The sequence below is a fragment of the Haliotis asinina genome, chromosome 13 (assembly GCF_037392515.1).
Source record: "Haliotis asinina isolate JCU_RB_2024 chromosome 13, JCU_Hal_asi_v2, whole genome shotgun sequence".
In the NCBI taxonomy this organism is placed as follows: Eukaryota; Metazoa; Mollusca; class Gastropoda; order Lepetellida; family Haliotidae; genus Haliotis; species Haliotis asinina.
The window spans coordinates 46,818,456-46,843,143 of NC_090292.1; the positions used below are offsets into that span (position 1 = coordinate 46,818,456).

Below are 24,688 nucleotides of genomic sequence, written 5' to 3' on the forward strand. Positions count from 1 at the left end.
TCTTCTGAACCTTTATACATGTGAATATCGGAAAATATGAGAGCATTCCAACATTAAAGCATCAGTAACGAAGTAAATTCCTTAACCCCCTCGATGCCGATTTTTTTTAGGTACGTATCTTCAGCTATCACTGTGGTGTGAGGACGTCCCCTCCCTAATATGTCTTCGGTGATCCCTGTCTCTTTACTGCGCTATATAAGTCTTATTAGCATGGTACAGTGGCGCCTGAGGACGCTGGCAACAGCATTGTATGCCGCCCCGCAATCTGCACAATCCCAATCACTCTTTCGCTCTCTCTTCAGCTGTTAATGGTGGCATACGTCTCGTACTTGTGTATCATATCATGCATTCTAGGCTCTAGGCTTTGTTTGCGTCATTTTACACGTGAAATGGATTCAATCACTCTTAGAATATTGCTATGTGTTAACAGAAAACGGGAAAATGTTGCTAAAGAAGCAATATTGTTAACAAGGGAAATTCTAATGCTCCTAAACACTAGTTCACAATAGCAAAGACACGTTTTACTTCTTTTCATTTATGCAAGTCAGCAGAAACTGCTTTTGAAAGATTGAAATCATAGGAATGATTCCTTAACAATTTTACACACTCTACAACAGTACTGCATGTTTTAGTAGTTGGAAAATGGTGACTTTAAGTGGTATATCTCTGTCTCTTAAAGCAGAATTGTCCTTCAACTTTCTATTGGGCATAAAAATCAATGTCATTGGTTTATTTCAGCGTGGTCGAAAAAAGAGCAACTAAATTCTTGATAGTGTTTGAGTAGTTCCCCGAGTGATGTTGTGAACCTGAGGAAATCTAGACTTGACTCATTAAATTTAGAACTTCAGCATTGCAGGAAGGGGTGGACAGTAAGGAGAAAAATGTGGTTCATGGACTGTGAGACAGATTACATTGCAGGAAGGGATGGACAATAAGGAGAGTAATGTGGTTCATGGACTGTGAGACAGACTACATTGCAGGAAGGAATGGACAGTAAGGAGAGTAATGTGGTTCGTGGACTGTGAGACAGACTACATTGCAGGAAGGGATGGACAGAAAGGAGAGTAATGTGGTTCGTGGACTGTGAGACAGATTACATTGCAGGAAGGGATGGACAGTAAGGAGAGTAATGTGGTTCGTGGACTGTGAGACAGATTACATTGCAGGAAGGGATGGACAGTAAGGAGAGTAATGTGGTTCGTGGACTGTGAGACAGACTACATTGCAGGAAGGGATGGACAGTAAGGAGAGTAATGTGGTTCGTGGACTGTGAGACAGACAACATTGCAGGAAGGGATGGACAGTAAGGAGAGTAATGTGGTTCATGGACTGTGAGACAGACTACATTGCAGGAAGGGATGGACAGTAAGGAGAGTAATGTGGATCATGGACTGTGAGACAGACTACATTGCAGGAAGGGATGGACAGTAAGAAGAAAAATGTGGTTCATGGACTGTGAGACAGACTACATTGCAGGAAGGAATGGACAGTAAGGAGAAAAATGTGGTTCATGGACAGTGAGACAGATTACATTGCAGGAAGGGATGGACAATAAGGAGAGTAATGTGGTTCATGGACTGTGAGACAGACTACATTGCAGGAAGGGATGGACAGAAAGGAGAGTAATGTGGTTCGTGGACTGTGAGACAGATTACATTGCAGGAAGGGATGGACAGTAAGGAGAGTAATGTGGTTCGTGGACTGTGAGACAGATTACATTGCAGGAAGGGATGGACAGTAAGGAGAGTAATGTGGTTCGTGGACTGTGAGACAGACTACATTGCAGGAAGGGATGGACAGTAAGGAGAGTAATGTGGTTCGTGGACTGTGAGACAGACTACATTGCAGGAAGGGATGGACAGTAGGGAAAAAAATGTGGTTCGTGGACAGTGAGACAGACTACATTGCAGGAAGGGATCGACATACGAATTTTAATCATTACTATACGAAGACTCTAATGAATCTACTAAAGATAGTTTGGATTATCAAGATTTAGTCATTACAGTGCGGCGTTAAACAACAAACCTTCAAACAAATCGCTCGGAGAATGACTGGAATCATTTTGTCCTGGCATTTCCCAACTCTATTATGTCGATATTTGTGTGAGAAAATGTTCACTGTCGTGTGACCTTTCACAAATATGTTTTGATTGTATAGGAATTTCACAACTTAGACCTACATTCACCTTTTAGTTTTATTTTCATGACTTTGAAAAAAAATACGTGCACAAATTTACAGCGTTGCCACATGACCAATTTGTTAAAATATGGACACCATATTTCAGTAAAAAATATTTCTTTCGTGTTCAATGTTAACATGTTTATTGTCGCTTCTTTATTTCTTATCTTATTAAAACATATATGTCTTTATTTCTGCCGTGTTCAGTGTTAACATATTTATTGTGGCCTGTTTCTTATCTTTCTGTGCTGTTTCATCTTTTGAGAACGTATCACCATTTTATTGCTACACGTGAATATGCTTGTAAATTATCTGAAATGTATTACAGGGAAGCCTCCAAGCCAAATGCACACGTTCTCTCCCTCGTGTTTATATAAATCCCAGTCCAATTTCTGCAGTTTCCATAACAATCTCCTTCCCTCACAGTTGGAATGATGTTGAACAAGTTGTTTCGGTTTTGACAGAAGAAAAACCCAAAACAAATATTACATGATATCATGAGAAATAATATTTCATCACAGGAGTTTCCAACAAAGAACTTGTTTACGAATGAAGCCTGAAAACCGAAAATTGCGTTTGAGAAGCTCTTCCTCAGAGTAGATTTTACTATCGCTGTGAGGAGCCACGGAGATTCGTTCCTTGTGGGCAGATAACTCTAAACAGTTCACGTGTACATCAGCTGTTCCGAAATCTCATCGCAACGCTGATTTGAGGCAGGGTTTATATATCTGTCAGTGGAGAAAACAATAGTTTTGTGCTTTGAATCTTTCAAATAAGGTAAGTTGAACTCGTCTCTCTCATATTTCTTTCGCTCGTCATGGTTGCAAGAGTCCCTTTGTGGCTGTCACCCAGATAAATCATTTAAATGGCATCAGTGTATTATACAGTCACCGTCGTACATAGAGTTAGACCCCGCCGGTGACAGTGTATCCCAAATGCCAGTTTCTCTCCGTTACACGCCCTAGTGGATGTGGCGATATATTTTACCTCACTCAGTAGTAATGAGCCGTCTCATCAAGAAAACAACAGGAATAGACGTCACCTTCCGTAGCGACACCAACCTGAAAACGCTACTATCAGCTAATGGACGCGGGCCAACAACACCTAAATGCAACAATCCAGCAGGATGCTTGTACCAGATCCAATGTAGTAAGAGACATATATTGGTGAAACTGGTCGACCACTGACTATCAGGTTAAAAGAGCAGAAAACATCAGTTCAAAATTTGGATCAGAAGTCTGCCGTATGTGAACACATCATGCACAACCCCAATCACAAGACTGTTTGGGACAACACCAGGACATTAGTTAGGAACGCCAGTGACTTCGAAAAACGGAAGCTCATAGAAGCCATTGCAATCAAGCGGAACAAGCCCACAATCAACAGAGACGGAGGTGTTTACTTACCCAATGCATGGAACCACCTTATCCTCAGTGACTAATCTTTATGAAAACATCTTTATCAACACAAGCCTGCACACCAATCAGTTGAAGCCTGTACATAAGTTGAAGCCTGTACATCAATCAATCGAAGCCTGTACATCAATTAATAGAAACCTGTATATCTTGTTACCCACTGTTATCGGTCTACTGTTATGTGTATATATACTACAACCCTTTAGTTTTATCCTCACATCACCTGAAGAAGAGACTAGAATCTGTCTCGAAACGTTGTGACCTTGTATAAAAAAGAAGTTGAACCATAAAGCACTTTTAGTAATGATGTTTGATTGTACATTTGTCATACCAACAGATGTTTCCTGTGAAGGCTAAAATCTGAAGCACTTTATGTTATAATGAAAAGGGAAAAGGCTCGCCCGTGCCCCCTCTTTTGACATAGTAAATTGCCTAAAGGGGGAGTCTTGTATAAGAGAAAACACGCCACCGAGGTTTTGGTAGACAATGTAAAACTGGAAAGGGAGTTAAATCCCGAGGGGCCGAGCTCTACCTAGCTAAGATACATAGCGTTCACTACATGAACGCTATGCCGCACCTCCATAGGCCGCAATGGAGGAAATCCTTTGTCGCACGTTCGCGCACTCGTTACAATTTTTGCGGGCAAGAAAATTATGTGAATGACTTCTTTGTACTTATACCTACACGTACGCCCTATTTTCGTTATCAAAATATCTAAAATTAAATATTTGCAAGCCATCAAATATCTCAGTCGATTGCTCACATTTGTCCGGCGCCATTTTCAACCACGTGACCTTTGACGCGTCGGGGATCCCCTCCTTAAAATAGTAACACACATGCTCTGTACCTCGTTGCTTGTTTACATCGAGTTTTCGTACGTTACCATACATTTTTACCCAATTAAAACCATGGTATGGGCAGCTTCCTTTCCAAGTCACGCTGACTGACCACTCCTGCTCATTCCACAGCTGTTTCCCGAAACTTGCAGGTGAGTTTTCAATGCTTCTTATGATATTCTTGCTATCACCATGATGTGTATCTGTACTAGTACTACTAGTCCAGAACATTTGCTTACAGGACAAAGCTTATTTATCAGACATATTGAATTTAGGGCTTCATTAACAACTGAATTAATTATTTAATGACTCAGCGAAGTACTTAGTTACTTTGTTACTTTGTCTAGTTACTTTATTCCAATGGATGTTTATATTCCTCAGTATACATTTCTCCCACCTTAAATAATATATTGAACATTTCCATGTTGTATACAACATTTATGTATATTTGCCATCATGAATTATGGACACATGCTACAACAAAGGGATACAACTAAAAATCATTTGTTAAAAGGGGGAAAGGATCATCCAAATTACATTGGAAGCTGTCGAAACTGGTATCTGTCCGATCTGGCAAGTTGTCAACACCAGCATATAATCTCAGTCCCATCCCTGACTTGTACATTTATCATCAGCTGTACAATCCGGCACATTGCCTAAACTGGATTATTTCTTCAGTCCCAGTGGGTGCCGGTTTAGACAGCTTCCACTGTACAGTACAATGCCATTTCTGAAATCTTTATCGTAATTTTTGTGGATACATCATTGCAAAAAGGCTTTTATTTGTTAGGTTATCTGGAGATATACTCATTTGAAATTGTTACAGTACTTCCTAGCTCTTGTCAGCAAAAATAGCAGGCTCTCCAAATTAATCAACAAAGTGTTTGCTCAAAAAGTCATTTTTTCAAGGTGCAATTGGATATACATAATAATAATTGGATGTATAGTAAGAACATTAACAATGATAAGGATATGAAATTGTGCATTATGTCTATACTCTGAGGGTATGAATTTAAACTCATGATGAATTAACGTGATGATTAATAATTAGCATTATATGCACTTTATTGACTGGTATTACCATTGTATATATTCAAGGCTGAGAGTGACGAGAACAAACCTTGGATGACACGGTCTGTGCACATTGTAAGGGAAAGTTCAAGAAAAAAACAAAGGGGTGGAAGAGACATAGTTGCAACTTAGTGTTCAAGGTCATGTCTGGGTCCTATCAAAAAAAAAATCTGAGAGAAAACACCAGGTTATGTCTACTCCTGGCAAATCGCCTAAGCCAAAAAAGGTCAAGTTAGGGACACCATCAAAAAAGCATGGCATTCATTCTGTATCAAAAGTCAGAATATTGTTATATTTTGAAATTACATTGTATATTAAACAATAACTGTGCCTTGAGCATGTACTAGTTGCCTGGATAAGTCTTTTTATATATGTCCTCTATTAATAATAATATTAATATTACGGGCACAATATTAATGTTATTATTCATACTGGACATGTATATATAAAGACAACTAGTACATGCTCAAGGCACAGTTATTGTTTAATTTACAACAGAGGATATAAACCCGTGAAGGTCCAGGGGTAGAATAGGCCTTCAGCAACCCATGCTTGCCATAAAAGGTGACTATGCTTGTCGTAAGAGGCGACTAACGGGATCGGGTGGTTAGACTAGCTGACTTGGTTGACACATGTCATCGGTTCCCCATTGCGCAGATCGATGCTCATGTTGTTGATCACTGGATTGTCTGGTCCAGACTCGATTATTTACAGACCGTCGCCATATAGCTGGAATGTTGCTGAGTGCGACGTAAAACTAAACTCACTCACTCACTCACTCACTCACAGAGGATATAAATATATATATGGTGATGCATGACAATGCTAGAATATTTCAATGCCAAATTTACAATTTACAATTTTTCATGTCAATCTTTTACAGTAGTATAATAAATATATTTTACATAAAGTACCAAAATAAGAAATATTGTACTTACTTTTAAATCTGCACCATATTGTTTTTTACTTCAGTCCTCTGCCACCACTACCAACATCACTAGGCGTAAATATAATCATGCAATGACATCGCTTCTTCAAAGAAAAGGATTTTGTAGAGCAAATATATTGAGCTTCACTAACATTCTGAGAAAAGAGGTTGGATGTTATCTATCACACAAAGATGCCTTTTTGAGACAAACCCTTACACTAGAGAGTCTTCATACCTTCAACTGGAGTGCTTGTCTGAAAGAGCTCAGCACATACATGCCCACCGTTACTACATTTCTAACATCGATGCTGACAAGTAGGCATGGCTCAGTTTCAAAAGTGTGAGTAACAAATTGTGACTAATACTTTGATGTTACAGTTACATAACATTTTCACTTCTAGTTATATACATTCAACAAAACTTGAGATTTCTTTCCTTACACTATCACAAATAAATCAAAGTATTTTCTGGACTGAAAGAAAAAATTCATTGTTATCAGTGATACTGGCAGTCTACATCCAACAACTGGCTTGCTCTTGGCCATCATCCTTCAAAAGTTCAATTTGCTGCAGAACATGATGGCTCTTGAATTGTACCGGCATGGTGCTCCACAAAAGGTATATTATTTTTACATCTTTGTTGCTTGTAGATATTGCGATATAAAGATTAGATATAACTATAGTAAAGCAGAACAGCAATTAATACTATTCTGATTTCACAAACTTGCAAACTTTGATTATTGGAATATCATGGTTTAATGAAAGGAAATTAGTAAGAGTTGATTTGAGTTGTGACCCTTTACCTGTTAATGTAATCTTTGAGTCCCTGTCCTATCTATCCTTTATTAATTGTTCACCACAAATTAATTCATTTGGAAACAATTTAACAGTTGTTTATTACAGGACCTCATCACAAAATCAAGAAGTGGGTAAACAAATAATTTGTTGATTTGCCTTCTATATTGATTATTTCACTCAGCTCCTAACAACCTTCAACAAGATGCACTTATCAGCTAGTGCAGACAGTGCATGAAGAGTGGTTGATAGCTTTGTGCAGCAGTACAAGGGTAAAATAGAGGAGAAAAGGGGTGAATTACAAGTAAGGATATCCTACATGTATTCCAAATTACTTAATGTAAGTTTTTTAGTGTATGTGTTTTCTGTCATTTGAACCAAGCTGAGTTTAAACAAAGATGTCAACATCATCATGTCATTTTACCAAAGATATGTACATTATTATTAATGTTACATTTTTCAAAAATGTAGTTTTTTGGTTTATAATGTAATACTTTTAAATGTTTTATTGATATTATAGATTTTCATTGACAAACCCTATAAAGACGTTTTGCTTGTTATTTACAAGACCGATTTGCGTGATAATAGGCAATTTAGGAAAATGGTTATTCTGAATTAAAAACACAGTATATAAATGCTAAGATCAAGTTAAATAACAATGCACTTCAAGAAAACCCATTAGCAATATGTGAATACATGTCAACAGTCACAGTTTATCTGTCCCTCAAGTTCAAACACGTTCTGACGCTATATAGACAGCCAAGTAGTGAACAATGTCTTCTCTGTTCAATCTACATCTTTAAGTTGAGATATCTCTACCATTTAAAACATAGAATAGATAGAACAGGTATCATACATCAGCATACGAGAATGTAACATACTAGTTCGAAACTTGTATTGTAAATGTCCATGTAACATACTAGTTCAAAACTTGTATTGTAAATGTCCATGTAACATACTAGTTCAAAACTATGTCCATGAGGAAGTGTAAATGGTTCTGAAATAATCTTTTCAGAGACTGTTGGCTAATGGTCAAATCAACTCTCCTCGGCCAAAGCGACAGGTATTTGATGATACAGCTACTAGCGGTAGAGTTATTTCATTTTGCATCATTGCTTCACAAAATTGATTGTTTCTAAATGTGATTAATGTCAATACAATAGTATACAAAACATTTTTAGATTTTTTGGTATTGGAAATGAACAAGTAAGAAGATAATTTTAATGATTTATATCTAAACAAGAGTAATTTCACAATCTTGCATCTGTTGTCTAAGTTAATGTTAATTTATTTATTTAGTGGAACCAAAGGGTTATACTTTTTGCTAGGATAACACCCAAGTTGAAGTTAGGGCACGTCATCAATTGAAGGACAAAACTGTGTCTCAAATGCTTTGGGCACTGTGCTACGCAGCCACCAACCGTGTTGCAACAGAGTACCTTGATGATACACTTCCCACTATTTCAGCAAGTGATATTCCTGTAAAAGTCTACCTCGCAGACCCAGCCCACAACTCAGCCCTCAGAGACTGGTTACTGTTTGGCATTAAGCAGGCCCCTTCCAGCATTCAAGAACTGTCAGCTTCCTAGATTCATTCCGCATGCACACATTGGTGTGATGTCAGAGAAATCTGACATCGTAGGTTCAAATAAGTTATAACCTTAATGAATTATAAGTTAAGACATTTCAAGTCTCTGTTAGTATCTATGTTCACATGAGTGCTCTGGTGGTTTAGTTGTTCTTTCTTTTTATTTGCGTTCAGATGCCTTTATATTTTCTACGAATATATTCATATCTAATATAAATAAGAACATGTTGACAGATAAATCTTAGGGTGTTGGACGAAAATCCATCGGCAACAGATGGATTGAAAATTATGATGTATTATCCCTTCTTTTACTTTTCTTTGTTAGCTCATAATGGACAGGTATTTCAAAGGGGGAAGTCAGGCAGATAGAGGAACTTTGTTCAACATCAAAGTTGTTCTGAACCAACACTCAGTCAAAAACAAGGTCATGGATTGCTTCAATCATGTCGAAGACATGTTTGAAATGACATGTGATGGGCTCCTTTGTCTTTCGGCTATGAACATTATTGGCATGGAGACCTATGATGAGGAGCTGCCTTTCGTTAAAACCAAAGAAGACAAAGAACGCCTATTAGAGGAAACTTCTGCTGTAGGTTTTTTTTCATTAACATATATCAGTTCCTAACAAATGACTTATAATGACATTGTGATTGTTTGATACTTTTTTTCACATCTTTGTGAGTTAAGGTTATATAATAGTAAATACTATCAAATATTACAGAGAATGCTTGACGTTATTTGGCTGCAACCTACCTGTGACTCGGTGAGGGAAGTTCTCGAGGCTTTGGTTCCTCCAACAAGTCGTTTTGACTCAGTCTGCTGTGGCCAAGGTACCTTAAAATTACCAACAATGTAATATGCAAATACATATATGACATATATTGCATTTGACCACTTTCTAAATGGCATCGTGTAATCATAGCTTTCGGCCATGGGAGCCGTTGCCAATTTACACTCATCAGAGGGGTACAGAAAGTGCGCAGTCTAGACTACCAGTTGTCCGACTTTCGTTTTTGTGGAAGTCGCGGTGGCTGAGCGGGCTAGGCAGCTGACTTTGCTGGAGATTAGGTGCCTGACACTCAGGGTGCGGGTTCGAATCCCGGATGGGACTCAACCAATAAAAAAGTACTAGAATTTGTACTTTACTAAGAAAGTAAAACCCCCAATATGACATATGTTGCAGCAATTTTATTATTTCATGATATGGTGCTTTGTCTATTGATCTGCCTGTCTGTTAAGATGTTGCTGGGGATGTTGTCACATGCTCCAATCCAAATTGTCCATCTGGTGGTCACTTCCATGACCAGTGCATTGAGCTCATCACTGGCGAAAGTCCATCGCAGGAAGAAGACTGGTGGTGTTCCCCAGAGTTCATGAGTTCAGAGATGAATTCATTTTAGTCAGTATTTTGTGGTTGATATTTTAAGGAAGGATGTAAATCATACCATTATATTACACAGTGAGCTTCATCTATTGCAATAAGAACAACAAGTTCTCTAAAGCGTTTGCCCCGGAACACACTGCTCCACAGATCAGTGTTGAGTGCCTCTGGTGATAGGAATACCACTGAGTAGTTAAAGCATCAGTTTGGTTGTTTAGAAATGAAAATTCAACAATTATGCAAAATTATAGACAGAGAGAATTTAAAATTTGATTAGCTAGAAGAATGAACATGTCAAAGTATAAATACTACTCACACTTGGCTAAAGATCTATCTATCTATTAAGATCAACTATTTTGCACTTCATGGAACGAGTCATTTGCAAGTAAACAAAACCTGTGAGTAGCAGGTATAGGATCCACAAAATAGAATGACATACAGAAACCTTTTACGTTATCCTAGTGACATGACATACAAACTCATTTAATATTCTCTATTTACTTATCTCCTCTATTTGTGAATGATTTACACTGTCCTGCTTGTTTGGTTTGGAACAATTAACTTGGTTGATGAACACGGTATTACACAGGAGCTCTTGTAGTATACAATAGTATTTATCAAAATGTCTTACCAGTGACTGTGCTTTCAGACGTCTCGGCAGGACAGCAGCTGCTGAAACGCCCTTTTCCTTAACTGAGGCAACCTGAGTCTGCATCAAGCTCCTCAGTGGGGACACAACCACTGCCATGTGTACATGGTCGGGGTACATCTAAACAATAATTATGTTTTGATGTTTATCTTGTCAGTATGCTGTACAAAGTGGTTAACACCTTACTAGAATATTACAGAAAATCATTACAGCATTAAGTGGAACAGTAAAGATAATTTTATTCAAATAGATAATATAATGTATACTCTGAATATTTATCATATCCAATAAAATGGGTGGCAGCACAAAAGTCAAAGACTTTCCAAACCCAGTTCCAAGGATTCCCAGAGAGTCCTTCTTATTTATTATGCCTAGTATTAGTGAGCACTGTTCATCTTTCAGATCAAAGTCCTGAATTTCAACTTTACTTCCTTGAACATAGACAGGAGTTTCAACTTATCCATTACAGCAATTTCAGATGAGCTATAATCTATAATTAATGAAATTGAATTAAATAATATATTTCACATCATAACCTATAGGAATAAATGAACATGACATGGAAATATTCAAAATATTATTCAAGGTGGGAGACATGTTTACTGAGGAATAAAAACATCCATTGGTATAAAATAACTAGACAGATAAGTAATTCGTTGAGTCATTAAATAATTAAGTCAGTAGTTAATTAAGCCCTAAATTCAATAAGTCTGATAAATAACTGTGTGTTGACAACTTGCCAGATTGGACAGATACCAGTTTTGACAGCTTCCAATGTAATTTGGATGATCCTTTCCCCCTTTTAACAAATGATTTCTAGTTGTATCCCTTTGTTGTAGCATGTGTCCATAATTCATGATGGCAAATAAACATAAATGTTGTATACAACATGGAAATGTTCAATATAATATTTAAGGTGGGAGAAATGTATACTGAGGAATATAAACATCCATTGGTATAAAATAACTAGACAGATAAGTACTTCGCTGAGTCATTAAATAATTAATTCAGTTGTTAATGAAGCCCTAAATTCAATATGTCTGATAAATAAACTTTGTCTTGTAAGCAAATGTTCAGGACTAGTACAGATACACGTCAAGGTGACAGCAAGAGTATTATAAGAAGCATTGAAAACTCACCTGCAAGTTTCGGGAAACAGCTGTGGAATGAGCAGGAGTGGTCAGTCAGCATGACTTGGAAAGGAAGCTGCCCATACAATGGTTTTAATTGGGTAAAAATGTATGGTAACGTACGAAAACTCGATGTAAACAAGCAACGAGGTACAGAGCATGTGTGTTACTATTTTAAGGAGGGGATCCCCGACGCGTCAAAGGTCACGTGGTTGAAAATGGCGCCGGACAAATGTGAGCAATCGACTGAGATATTTGATGGCTTGCAAATATTTAATTTTAGATATTTTGATAACGAAAATAGGGCGTACGTGTAGGTATAAGTACAAAGAAGTCATTCACATAATTTTCTTGCCCGCAAAAATTGTAACGAGTGCGCGAACGTGTGACAAAGGATTTCCTCCATTGCGGCATATGGAGGTGCTGCATAGCGTTCATGTAGTGAACGCTATGTATCTTAGCTAAGTTCTACCAAAACCGAGGAGAATTGTTTTCTCCATCATATGTACCGTCAGTGATGGATAATTGCAATGCAGATGATCATTTGATGAAGCTACATAGCAATAACTGAAGCGCACATAAAATCAACTTAATGACAGTCACTATAATTATATAATTTAACCACACCATCTTCATTGGCAAGGTGGTTGTGTGGTAGAGCGTCAGCCTACAAATGTGAGACTTAAGGTTCTAATCAAGCTTTGGAAAACATTTGTAATTTGAACTCACTCTTGGATGATATTTTTCAATTAATTTCAAACACTCATGTATCATTTGAATGATGATGTTCATACTAAGTTAGGAAAAGTAAAACCTGGGAAGAGGTCTCTCTAGAGAAAAGTAAAACCTGTCCCTCCAAAACAATAACCTCAAATGTGTTTTTTTGAAAACAAGTGATGACCTAACATAGAGTGAGAAGCACACCCTGATGAAATACTGAACAATGAAAAATGTTCATTGATTGTTTTTTTATACCTGTCCTAGCTTATTGAATGTATACTTAGGGTGAGATATGAATGGAAGTTTGTAATTTTGGTTTTTGATGAGGGTTGGGGGTATGGGCGGAACTCTTACCAATATTAAATTTATTTCATCAGACTGAAATGTGAATTTGGCTAATTAACATAAACTTATCCCAGAACATTGGCATAAACATCAAGATTTCACAAAGATTTTGCCAAATTGTCGGACAAAGAAAACAATCCATGTGGCTCAGTCCATATCTGTGTTGTTTAGGACCTATGAAGGTCCCAGGATAGAATAGGTCCTTTAGCAACCCATGCTTGCCATGAAAGGAGATTATGCTTGCTGTAAGAAGCGACTAATAGGATCAGGTGGCAGATCGATGCTCATGCTATTGATCACTGGATTGTCTGGTTCAGATTTGATTATTTACAGACCTCCGCCATGTAAGTGGAATATTGCTGAGTGTGGTGTAAAATGAAATTCACTCACTCACTCACTCACTCACTCACTCACTCACTCACTCACTCAATTTTGTTTAGATGAATCATCACTCCACTGGTTTCTTTTCTTTAACCTGTGTTGGGTGAAGACTGGAAGAAGCTGACTACACATCATGCAAGTCCGACGGGTAATTTGTTGTTTAATACCAATTGGTGCTTGTCATTAGAGACAACAAACAGAATCATTTGGTTGAAGCAAGCTGACATGCTTGGATGTAGATTGATGCAGTTACTGGATTGTCTGGTCACACTTGGTTAATTGCAGACTATGGTCATATTAAGTCTTTGAATGTCATTAAGAAGTGAAAATACTTATATGGTCATATTGCTGATTGTTATGTAAAACTCCACACAATTTACAATGCAGAGTTGCATCCTTTGGGCCAAAAAGAAATCAAAATACAGTGTTGTTTTGACCTACTTTGTTTTTGTATTAGTTAGGCATTCTCAAGTTTTTAAATAAAGTCGTAATCATCTAAGAACAACATCTCTTCTGACTTTCACACAGTTGCAACACCTTGATAAAGTTTTCATGATATAAACTTGTCACCCTCACTCACTCATGCACTCTATGGTGACCTCTGTTCCAGGTGTACTACCAAGTGTTGAAGTTGCTGCTCTTCCTTTTGACGCCTGTGATGTTGTGGATGGGGCAGATGTTGTTGACTGACTGCAACATGCCTGTCCTCGTCGTTGCCAGGTTTGTACTAACTGAACAGTTTTCTGCATGACGATGTCAGATTAGTCAGATTAACCAACTATTCCTTTAACGTACGCATATGCACTTAAATATAAGTAACTGTGCATCAGCTGCAGATTCGGTGTAAATCCAACTAGGGTCCATTCAGGTAGCAAAGGTACTGTAAGTCCCCATGGTCCATAGTGTGGTGAGCTACCTTCAGTTGTTGGCGATCTATAGCCTGTTTTTATACTGTATTGTCCATATAACGATATCAGTTTTAATTTTCCACACTAGTTTTAGTGCTAATTGTGATTTTCTAAGTGTTTTACTATCCTTCGTTGACAGGTTTTATAATGTACACATAGTCCTTTTCATTGCTGAATGTTACCATCACGGTATGGCTAAAATATTGCCGATGTGAGGTTAAATATTAACTCACTCACTCACTCAGCTGCAGATTCAGAACTCCAAGTACAAGTGGATGAAGTGTATTGCATTTCTGTATTTGAAAAACATTTTCAACCATCAAATTTAATGTTTGAAAATTTTAATTTTTGAGTGTGAACTTTGTGCGCTGCTGAATGATCAGGTCTGGCTTTAAATATTTATTTGTAGCACAGGTAACTATTGAAGATCAGGTTTAATAATAAATCAGCCACGAGTCACTGCTAAAAATGATCAGGTGTGCCATTTTGAATTGGAGTGTGCCACGTAACACTTTTAAATATCATCAGGTTTATCATATTTAAATGTGCCACAGGTCAATCTGTGAAAAAGTTCACATTTGTCACATGATATTTATGGGTGTTATTGATGACTCATCTCAGGAGTAACCTCCCCTGATGTAGGCGAATGTGAATGACATCACAGGTTGTTGTGTACCCGCCATATGTCAGCATGTAACCTGGGATCTCTTGGTTACTCATTAAAAATCCCGTCAGAGCAACTAACTCTCGGTTGTCACTAACAAAACAGATGGCGTTATATGAGTTAAGATCTGTAGTTATGATAACAAACCATCCAAAGGCTTATTGGAAGGCCCTTGATTGTTGTCGATTCATGGAACGTTGAACATTGTTTTATGATACATTTATAGCAACCGTAGAGTGATATTTGTCTGTTAAAACAGATTGCTTAACCTTGAGCGTTGTTTTCTCCAGCAGTGACTTGTATCCATCATTCCTGAACCGAGGTGACCTCCTGTTCCTCACCAACTACAAAGAGGAACCGATCCGTGTTGGGGAGATAGTGGTGTTCAAGGTAGATGGCCGTGAAATCCCTATTGTACATAGAGTCCTCAAAGTGCACGAGAAGTAAGTAATTCTAGTCACATAGAGTAGTCTGTACAGTTCAGGTTTAGACTTCCACCTTTGTCCCCCCTAAATTTTAACAATTAGGAAACATTGCTTCGAGTGTCGTTTTTAGAAGTCTTTCTGTATGTTAAACACAGGTAAAAAAATGTGTTAAATACTTGTTATCAGAAGAGTAATATATATTCAGGTGATATGATTTGACTCAGTCTTAAGTAAACTTATTCTCAGTGTACGCTCCACCACTGAGTCTAACAAAACCTAGTAGAAGGTCGCGTCAGGTAACCTTTGAGTGACCACATACCGTCCAATCAAACACGAGACGGTTAAATAGATTTAACCAACCAGACAATGGTTATTATTTAGGGATCAGAGGGACTTTCAAAATGGTTCAGGTCACTGACACAGATCTCTCCACAAACAAAAATCCGCATATAACACAGTTATTTGACCTGCAGTATATACGGCTTGGGGTTTCTGTTGACATCGTCACCATTAGCTAATATTTCCGCAAGATGACATCCTTGAATATTGCCCAAAACACTATTTTCAGTGACTGTTTACTCACTGTTGTCATGGTTGTACGTACACAGTGTGTGTCAACCGGAAGCGTGCATATGCTAAATAGCATTCGGAATCGTTCGGGTATGAACCTTTTCGATATAAAAAGTTCAAAAGGTATGGGCGAATGTGCACTTTCACGATTTGGTAAGCTGTGTTCTGTTTGGTCAATCTCAAAGGTTACCTGACGCGACCTCCCGTAAGGTTTTGTTAGACTCAGTAGTGGAGGGTAGCAAAAAGTACAGAGGATAAGTTTAAGAATGAAGATTTTTATGGATATCAACTTCTTTATGAGAGAACACAATGTTTCGGAGTTAATGCTTAATCGTTCATCACTGCCGTTTTCGGAGCATTAACTCCGAAACGTTGTGTTCTCTCATAAAGAAGTTGATATCCATAAAAATCTTCATTCTTATGTATTTTCACTTCTAAATGACATTCAAAGACGGGATAAGTTTAATTAGACTGTGATTTGACTGGAATGATTTTTAAGTGGGATACAGGCAGAAGTCTTTTCCAGTTTGGTACTCATTACATTCCTTGGTACATATTGAGTCAACAATACCCCTGAGGCTGTATATAAAGTGGACTCTGTCAATACTGACATCACTCGGGACCAAATAAAAATGCCGGTTTTGACAAAGTGGCAGTTTAGGCAGTTTGCCTCATGACGCTGGCGCACAATGGAAGTCGTACTGTCTTGTTAGCATTAACAGCATGTTTGAATAAGGAACAAGGCAGTGTCAGAAAGCACATTCATTTATTACTCATTCAAATGAAAACAAGGTTGTTCACATTGTGAAAAAAGTCACTTGCTTTGTATTTTCTGTGCTGATGCCTCGAGTGCAATGTCCTCGACTGCACTTTCCTAGTTCTGCACATGATGTAGAAGTCGTACTTCCTGGCTGGATGTGAAGTGTTTGATGTGAGTGCACATTCTCAAAACATCACTTACAGTCAGTTTTGGAAACACTTTTTCATCTCCATCTTTGACTTCATTCTCTCCTTCAACATCGTGACACTTGCTCTGAGTCTGTTTTACTTATGTTATAGTTAAGTCTGTTTCAAATTCACCCAAGTCAGGGTCTTCAGTAGGCAGATCGTCATCATACCCGACATATTCATTTCTTGTACAGCTTGTAGCTTCCTTGTTTTTCGTGGCTGCTAATGTAGCAAGGGGAATGTTTTCGTCTTCTTCATTGGCACTGCAAACAGTTTCACACACACCAAATCCACAATTTGCAAAACACTTGCAAATAGTCAGGGATGTTCTCTTGCTCCACTTGCTGCTGTCTTGCTTGCTTAAATGCTCGGATTATGCCTTGATCTCGGGGTTGAAGATCTGACGTTGTGTCTGCACTAAGGTAGCAAAGTTTCGCATTACTCAGGCTAAGGCCATGGTTGTCTAGTCTAAAGCTGTGTAATAAGATAGTCACTCGCTGTGTAATGAACATATGTTTGGAGGGAGAAGTGGTGTAGCCTTATGTTTAATACCTTTGCACGTCACGCTGAAAACCCAGGTTAAATTCCTCATGTGTACAGCCCATTTCAGGTAGAACCCACTGACATATTGCTGGAATATTGCTAAAGATGGTGGAAAACTAATCTCAGTCACTACTTTCAGGGAGAACGGCACAGTGAAGATGTTAACAAAGGGAGATAATAATCTTGTTGATGATCGAGGCCTCTATCCTCCAGGGAAGTTCTGGCTTGAGAGAGCAGATGTCATTGGTGTAGTTAAAGGGTAAGATTTATTGTTGTCAAACATATCTGAGCAGGGATTTACACTCGAGTTAGACATGAAATAAATACAATAAGCAACATTATTGTTGTCTTAGAAATATATTATGGTTGTTGTGTTTTAGTTGATTATCTCCCTTTCAGGTTACCCCAGGACATGATTGAGAAATATTTGGGTAATATGTGGAATTTATGTATTACAGCAGGCTGATCACAATATAATGAAAACCTGAATGAATAATACGCCATTAAATTGAAACAGTTATGTAAATTTTTCCTTGTCACAATAGATTAGACTGGGTGTGATATTTCTCTCCTTGTCTTCAACTTCAACCAGTATGAGAAAATGTGTGAAAAAGGTAAATAAAACTGAACAACTTCAAAAAAAAGAACTGATTGTGTAATTTATTTAATAAAATTTAAAAATTTAGATCTTTTGGAAATAATCTTCGGAAATAATGTGTGATGTGGATCGAGGTTGTGAAGATCTGGGTTTGAATTTGTTTTCAGCAAAGCACGCTTGTCTCAAGAGCAGTGAAGCAAACCTCTACGATATTAACTTAGTTACTATAAATTTTACAGTGGCGCTTCAAGTTCTGTGAAATCTAAGTTTATTAAAACTCAGACATATTGACAAAAACATTTGGCAATTAAATACCTATTTGCCAAAAAGAGACAGGAACAAGAAATATAATGCAAATAAATAGGAAGTTTGATGTAAGAGGTATATGAATTTAGAGGTTCACTCTTGATCAGCGTCATATCATCTTTCTCAGAATCCATCATGATTTTAAGCAGTTAGTTGACAACTACTCTTATGGTCAAACTACTAATTTTGATTCTTTAAAATACTATTTGCAACATTTTTTATGGATGGCATCCTTGTATGAGGATGGTCGACCTCACTGATTTGGTTGACATATGACATTGCATTCTGTAGAATAATGCTCATGCTGTTGATCACTGGATTGTATGGTCAAGAATCAGTTATTTACAGTCAGCTGCCGTAGGGTAAAAAGGAGACAAACATAGATATATATATGCATCATCTGCTAGGCAGTTTTCCTTCATATGAGAACCCTGAAACAATTTTCACCGTTAAAGTTAACAGTACAGTGCTTTTTCAGAAACTGTATCAACCTCCGAACATAACATAATGATAACAAAGAGCAACATTGTTTAGCATTTAACCGATGTTCAAACTCCAGTGTTCCAGTTTATAACATATTACAGTGGAAGCTGTCTAAACCGGCACTCATCGAGACTGAAGAAATAATCCAGTTTAGACAACATGCTGGATTGTAGAACTGATGATAAATGTACAAGCTATAAACTGTAATCCCGATTAACGGGATTAAGCGATCAATTTTGTTGATTAGTTTGACCAGTTGCTTAGATTGATGCTCATGCTGTTGATCGTTTGATTGTCTGGTCCAGGCTTGATTACGTACAGACAGCTGATATGAAGCTGGAATATTGGAGTGTGGCGTAAAACTAAACTCACTTTTGAGCTAGTCCATTTTTTTACTTCAAGAGCAGCGAAATACATACGTGTACATTATAATGTGTTCACTGGTCATGAGGTGGGCATGGGCTCATGTACCCTTGAGGTTTCCCCGCAGGGAACATAAACAACCTTGAGGGTACATCAGCCCATGGTCCCAGAGGGACCAGTGAACAACGTATTTATCTTACCGAACACCTGAATTTAATTTTAAACTGTTTGAAGCACTTCTGTTGAATGCGGGGCAAATTGCAATTTTGCAGAAAACACAAGGTAAACAGATTTAGAGTTATCTCCCATCCATCGATTTTCAATCACAAAACATCGGAAATGTCCGTGCTCATGCGTGATTCAATGATATTCGAGACAAAGAAGTACTACCATGAAGCACCAGAAGAGTTCGGAATTGCCAGCGGTGTACATTGAAAATAATACATCGCCTGTAAGCGGGGTACATTGAAAATAGTAGAATAGGGCTTAGCTAATCAGAAAGTGACATTCATGTGAGAGGTAAGATGATATAATTTATTCACTCGTCACAAGGGGGGCATGGCTTGATGTACCCTTGATGTTTGTTTATGTTCCCTTAGCCCAAACGGACCAATGAACAACGTATTTATCTTACCAAACACCTCAATGTTAATTTTGAACTGTTTTGAAGCATGGGTATTGGATCGTACACTTCAGCCAACCTGTGTGAATCAAACGATTTGAATCGTGCATCTTGCTGTTTTCCATCTTAGGTATTGTCTTAGTATAATCGCTGTGGAGTAATTCCCTTTCTCATTATTCACATGGGCTAAATTTGTCAAAATATAGTTACTGGAATGCAAGGCAAATCTCTTCGTAGCTGATTTTGTCCTTCCTCTGTCGATTTGCATTTGCAAGACAGCGATAATTTCCCTGTATCAATTTTATTCAATGATTCAATGTTATTTGAGATAAGTAAGTACTACCCCAAAATACCGAATGAGTTGCCATTGGCCATCGGAGTACATTGCAGTGTACATCACTTGTAAGTGGGCTCATTGAAAATAATAGAAGAGCGCTTAGCCAATCAGAAAACAATGTTTATGTGCGAGGTGAGTGAGTTTAGTTTTACGCCACACTCAGCAGTATTCCAGCTATATGGCTGCAGTCTGTAAATAATCGAGACAATCATGTGATCAACAGCATGAGTGTCAATCTGCACAATTTGGAAGCGATGACATGTGCCAACCAAGTAACCGAGCCTGACCACTCGATACCATTAGTCGCCTCTTACGACTAGCATAGTGGCCTTTTATGGCAAACGTGATGTGCAAGGTAAGATAAATACACTATTAATACAATGTTGAAGTAGAGTAGTCCTCAAAGCATTGTTTTACCGTTTAGCATCATCTTGCTTGTTTTGTATTGCAGCTATGTTCCCTACGTGGGGATTGCTGCCATAATTCTTCAAGAGCATCCCAAGGTCAAGGTAGGTCCAGTTAACTATTCTTACAAGTAGAATAGGCCATCAGCAACCCATGCTTGCCACAAAAGGCGTAACAGGCAACTAACAGGATCAGGTGGCCAGCCTTCCTAACTTGGTTGACACATGCTGTTGATCACTGGATTGTCTGGTCCAGATTTCGATTGTGTACAGACTGCTACCATATAGCTGGAATATCTGCTGAGTGCGGCATAAAACTAAGCTCACTCACCTCGCACATCTCGCACTCCTCTATTATTTTCCCATTCTCCAATATAGGCTTAAGATAGTCATAACACTAGCGATTTCTGCGTGAACATTGTCACCAAGCATATGAAAACAACGATTTTACACCAAAAGTGAGTGACAGCTGACCTGATGAATGGAATATCATTAAGTAAGACACTTGTAGACAGGGGATTATGCATAATAAGACCTGTCATCGTTCAAAGTAAGCAGTCTTCAAAGTCTGCAGAATCGTTCACCTATTTCTTTATCATCGATTTTTTGCAGTGCATCATTGCATGGCATTTGCAAGTGTGACAAAACAGTCACTAAACAAAACTAATGATAGTGTTAATGGTTTGTGTCAGAAATCATTACAGAATGATGACAACGAAATTATTTATATTACATAATGTAGCCGTCACTGATGGTTTATATTGATAATTTATACTTCATTCCGACCTAGTAAGTCTGTCGATTACTTGCTGTTAAAGTACAACTCATGATGGTAAATATCAGCATTGTGAGAATATTAAGTGCTATTGCTCATGCCGACTATTTGTAGCAATTCAAACCAACTTTTCTATCAAACATCAAAGCAGATAAGAGACTAAATAGACTAGGATAATCCAAAACAATTACTATGCTACATTGAAGCTAAATTACCACACAAATTGCACTATTTTTTCCTGACATTTAATCAGCTCAGTCTGTTTAATGCTTTGAGACTCTGAACTAATAATGAGCACAAAGTCTACTCCATGTCAACCAGGGGTCCGTTTCACAAAACTCTCGTAAGCCTAAGGTCTCGTAACTTTTCTCGTAGCATTGGTACCTCCTATACTGAAACATAGGAGGCAGGAATGCTACGAGGAAAGTTACGAGATCTTAGGCTTACGAGAGTGTTGTGAAACGGGCCCCAGTATCAACTGATAACAGAAACTCACTGCCCAAAGAGTGAGTGATTGCTTTTAGCGATATTCAAGTAATATTGCAGCAGGCAAAACCAGAAGTGGGCCTCACACATTGCACCCATGTGGGAATTGAACCTACGTCTTTGGCGTGAAAAGCGAACGTTTTGGCCACTAGGCTACCTTGCTGGGTTCATGGAAAAAAAGAAATGGAAAAAGTAACAGATTTTGCTAGGAAAAAATGTAGCAGGAAAACAGAAACACTTTTTCAATTGTTTGTTTTTTTCTTTATTAACAAAATATGAGAAAGGTCGTGTTTTGCACATTTTTTGCATCCCGGTTCTCATTAAAAGCAGTTTTATGCATCCTGTTGTCATTTCTCACTAAAAGAATGTTTTTTTGCACATTGTTTTGCATTCTGTTCACACTATATGTTCTTATTTAGTCTCATGTTCTGTCCAACCCCAGTCAGGAATTTGAAGATGGACAGGCTGCCAGCAGCATGCTGCTCATACAAGGTCTCCAGTCTGAGCTGGAGTGACTCCATGTTCATCTATCAATTAAATTGCTCAGGAGATATTTGTTTTTACACATGATTAGTTTTCTGAACTAAGTGGTTTATACTACCAAGTAACCTGAATAGGTGAGAAGTTGCTCAGCAACAACAACTAGAATAAGATGATCAAAGTAACAGTTCTTTAAAACTAAAATAAGATGATCAAAGTAACAGTTTTTACATAACTAAATTAAGATGATCAAAGCTCATCCTAACCTTAATTATGTGTTCATATATGTATATATATAAAAATGTTACTTTTTCCTGTTACGTTTTTTCCGACTTTCATCCCACCACCCCTAACCACCACCCAGAATCGCCAGCAGCTGATGGGATGGTGTAAATCCATCTAGGGTCCATGTAGGTAGCAAATGTACTGCAAGTCCCCATGGTCCCTAGTATGGTGATCTACCTTGTGTTGTTGGCAATCTAGAGCCTGTTTTTATTCTGTATTATCCAAATAGTGATATCAATTTTAACTTTCCATGCTAGTTTTAATTCTAATTGTGATATTCTGGTTGTTTTACTGTCATTTGTCGGCAGGTTTTCATAATATATATATTTCATTTCAGTGTTATATGTTCTTGTCTTGATATGACTGAAATATTTCTTATGTGATGTTAGATATTAACTCACCCACTCACCTAACCACCAAATAGCAAATATAGTGTTCATTCTAGGCCTTTTGCACTTTAAAATACAGCAGTACTGGCACACTTGAGACATGAAAGATAAATCTGAAATGCAGTACGAGGTTTGTTTTCAAATGTCAAATCAAGAAAACTCAAAATGCAGGCTAAGTAACAAAATGAGCTACCTTCCCTCACTTCCCTCAGCTGTTATTGTTTTGAGTACCAAGAACTTTGCACATCCTTTCAAATGACAGTGCGAAGCCTTCAAATCAGAATCTGATGCGCTCTGTAAAACAGATTCCGATTGATTGGTTGTTTCTTTGAGATCATACGTATACTTATATTATACTTTTGTTGCCATGGAGAACACACCGACTGTCAAACTCCTTTTTCTTTTTTTCGAAGTAGAGAATGTAAGTGAATTATTTTCTTACAATCATGATTGTTAATGTCAGTTCTTAATCCTCAAAATCAACTGAACACTAACACTTGTTACACTTAAAGTTTCCTCAAGAGTCACGCAAATATGTTGTCCTCAACCTTCCAGATTGTTCTTTTTCCTTCAGCTTGTGATGTCTAAATATTTCAAAAGATGTGTATTTTGGTTTTTCCGGTTCTGTTTCAGTATGTACTTCTTGCTTGGGTAGGTGTGTCACTTTGGACATGAGAGACCACCTACCAGAAGACCTTCAACATATCACTGGTATTCTGCCCAGATTCCATACAGCCACAAGCATGATGTGCTGGGGATTAATACCCAGAGAGAGACAACTGAGATGAACTTTGGGAGGGTTCAGGTAGGAATGCCCGAAGAGAGAGGCAAGCAAAATGTACCTGGGACAAAATCTGCTTTGAATTCCAAGAGAGAGACAAGCAAGATTTATAGGGGGAGAGTTCTGCATCGAATCCCTAGAGAGACATGAGCAAGATTTACTGGGGGAGCGTTCAGCATAAAACCCCTAGACAGAGACAAGTAACACCTACTGGAAGAGTGCTCTGGCCTGAATCCCTAAAAAGTCAAGTAAGTTCGTACTTGCAGGGTATTCTGCTCTCGATCATGACAGAGAGACAAGTGAGATATACAAGCAACATCTACCGGAAGAGTGTTCTGGCCTGAATCCTGACAGAGAGACAAGTAAGATGTACTGGGTGAGTGTTCTGCCCTGAATCCTGACAGAGAGACAAGCAGGATGTACTGGGAGCATGTACTGTCCTAGGTAGGTAGTCCCTTGGTAGTACTTTGCCACAGATCCCAAGCGAGAGACTCACAAGATGTACTGGAGGAGCATTCTGCTCCAAATCCCTAAAGAGAGACACACACAAGGTGTAGTAGGGAAGCAGTCTGCATGGAGTCCCAAGAAAGACACAAACGAAATATTCCATTGACATATTCTGCCTTGAATAACAACAAAGACAGAGCACTGGATATTTACGCTGTGTAAATAGAGTGTAGAAGTTTGACCTAATAACAGTTCATGGTTCTGTGGAAATCACACCTGAATTTTCTCTTTATCAAAGTGATTTTTCTCTTGATCAATGTAAAAATAAAAATATGTTTTCATCAGACTGAAAAGTCATATTTACACTTTGTCATTGCTGGAAGATTGATTTATGAACTGTGAAAAAGCTTGTCTTTGTATTAATCTCACTTAATAGCTATATTATGTTACCACACTAC

General features: G+C 38.0%; 1 protein-coding gene across 1 annotated transcript; it reads left to right on the forward strand.

The window, feature by feature from the left end:
- The first annotated feature begins 2,824 nt into the window (after positions 1-2,824).
- On the forward strand, positions 2,825-24,583 carry LOC137259239 (signal peptidase complex catalytic subunit SEC11C-like). The gene is made up of 7 exons (XM_067796869.1): positions 2,825-2,955; positions 13,476-13,564; positions 14,027-14,136; positions 15,279-15,431; positions 17,614-17,733; positions 20,635-20,692; positions 23,636-24,583. The coding sequence occupies exons 2-7, from the start codon at positions 13,550-13,552 to the stop codon at positions 23,675-23,677; spliced, it is 498 nt and encodes a 165-aa protein (XP_067652970.1). The 5' UTR covers positions 2,825-2,955; positions 13,476-13,549; the 3' UTR covers positions 23,678-24,583.
- The last annotated feature ends 105 nt before the right edge of the window (positions 24,584-24,688 follow it).

Coding starts and splice junctions, on each gene's coding strand:
- LOC137259239 (XM_067796869.1), top strand. Junction 15,432..17,613: donor GTCCTCAAAGTGCACGAGAA/GTAAGTAATTCT, acceptor CACTACTTTCAG/GGAGAACGGCACAGTGAAGA. Junction 20,693..23,635: donor AAGAGCATCCCAAGGTCAAG/GTAGGTCCAGTT, acceptor GTTCTGTTTCAG/TATGTACTTCTTGCTTGGGT.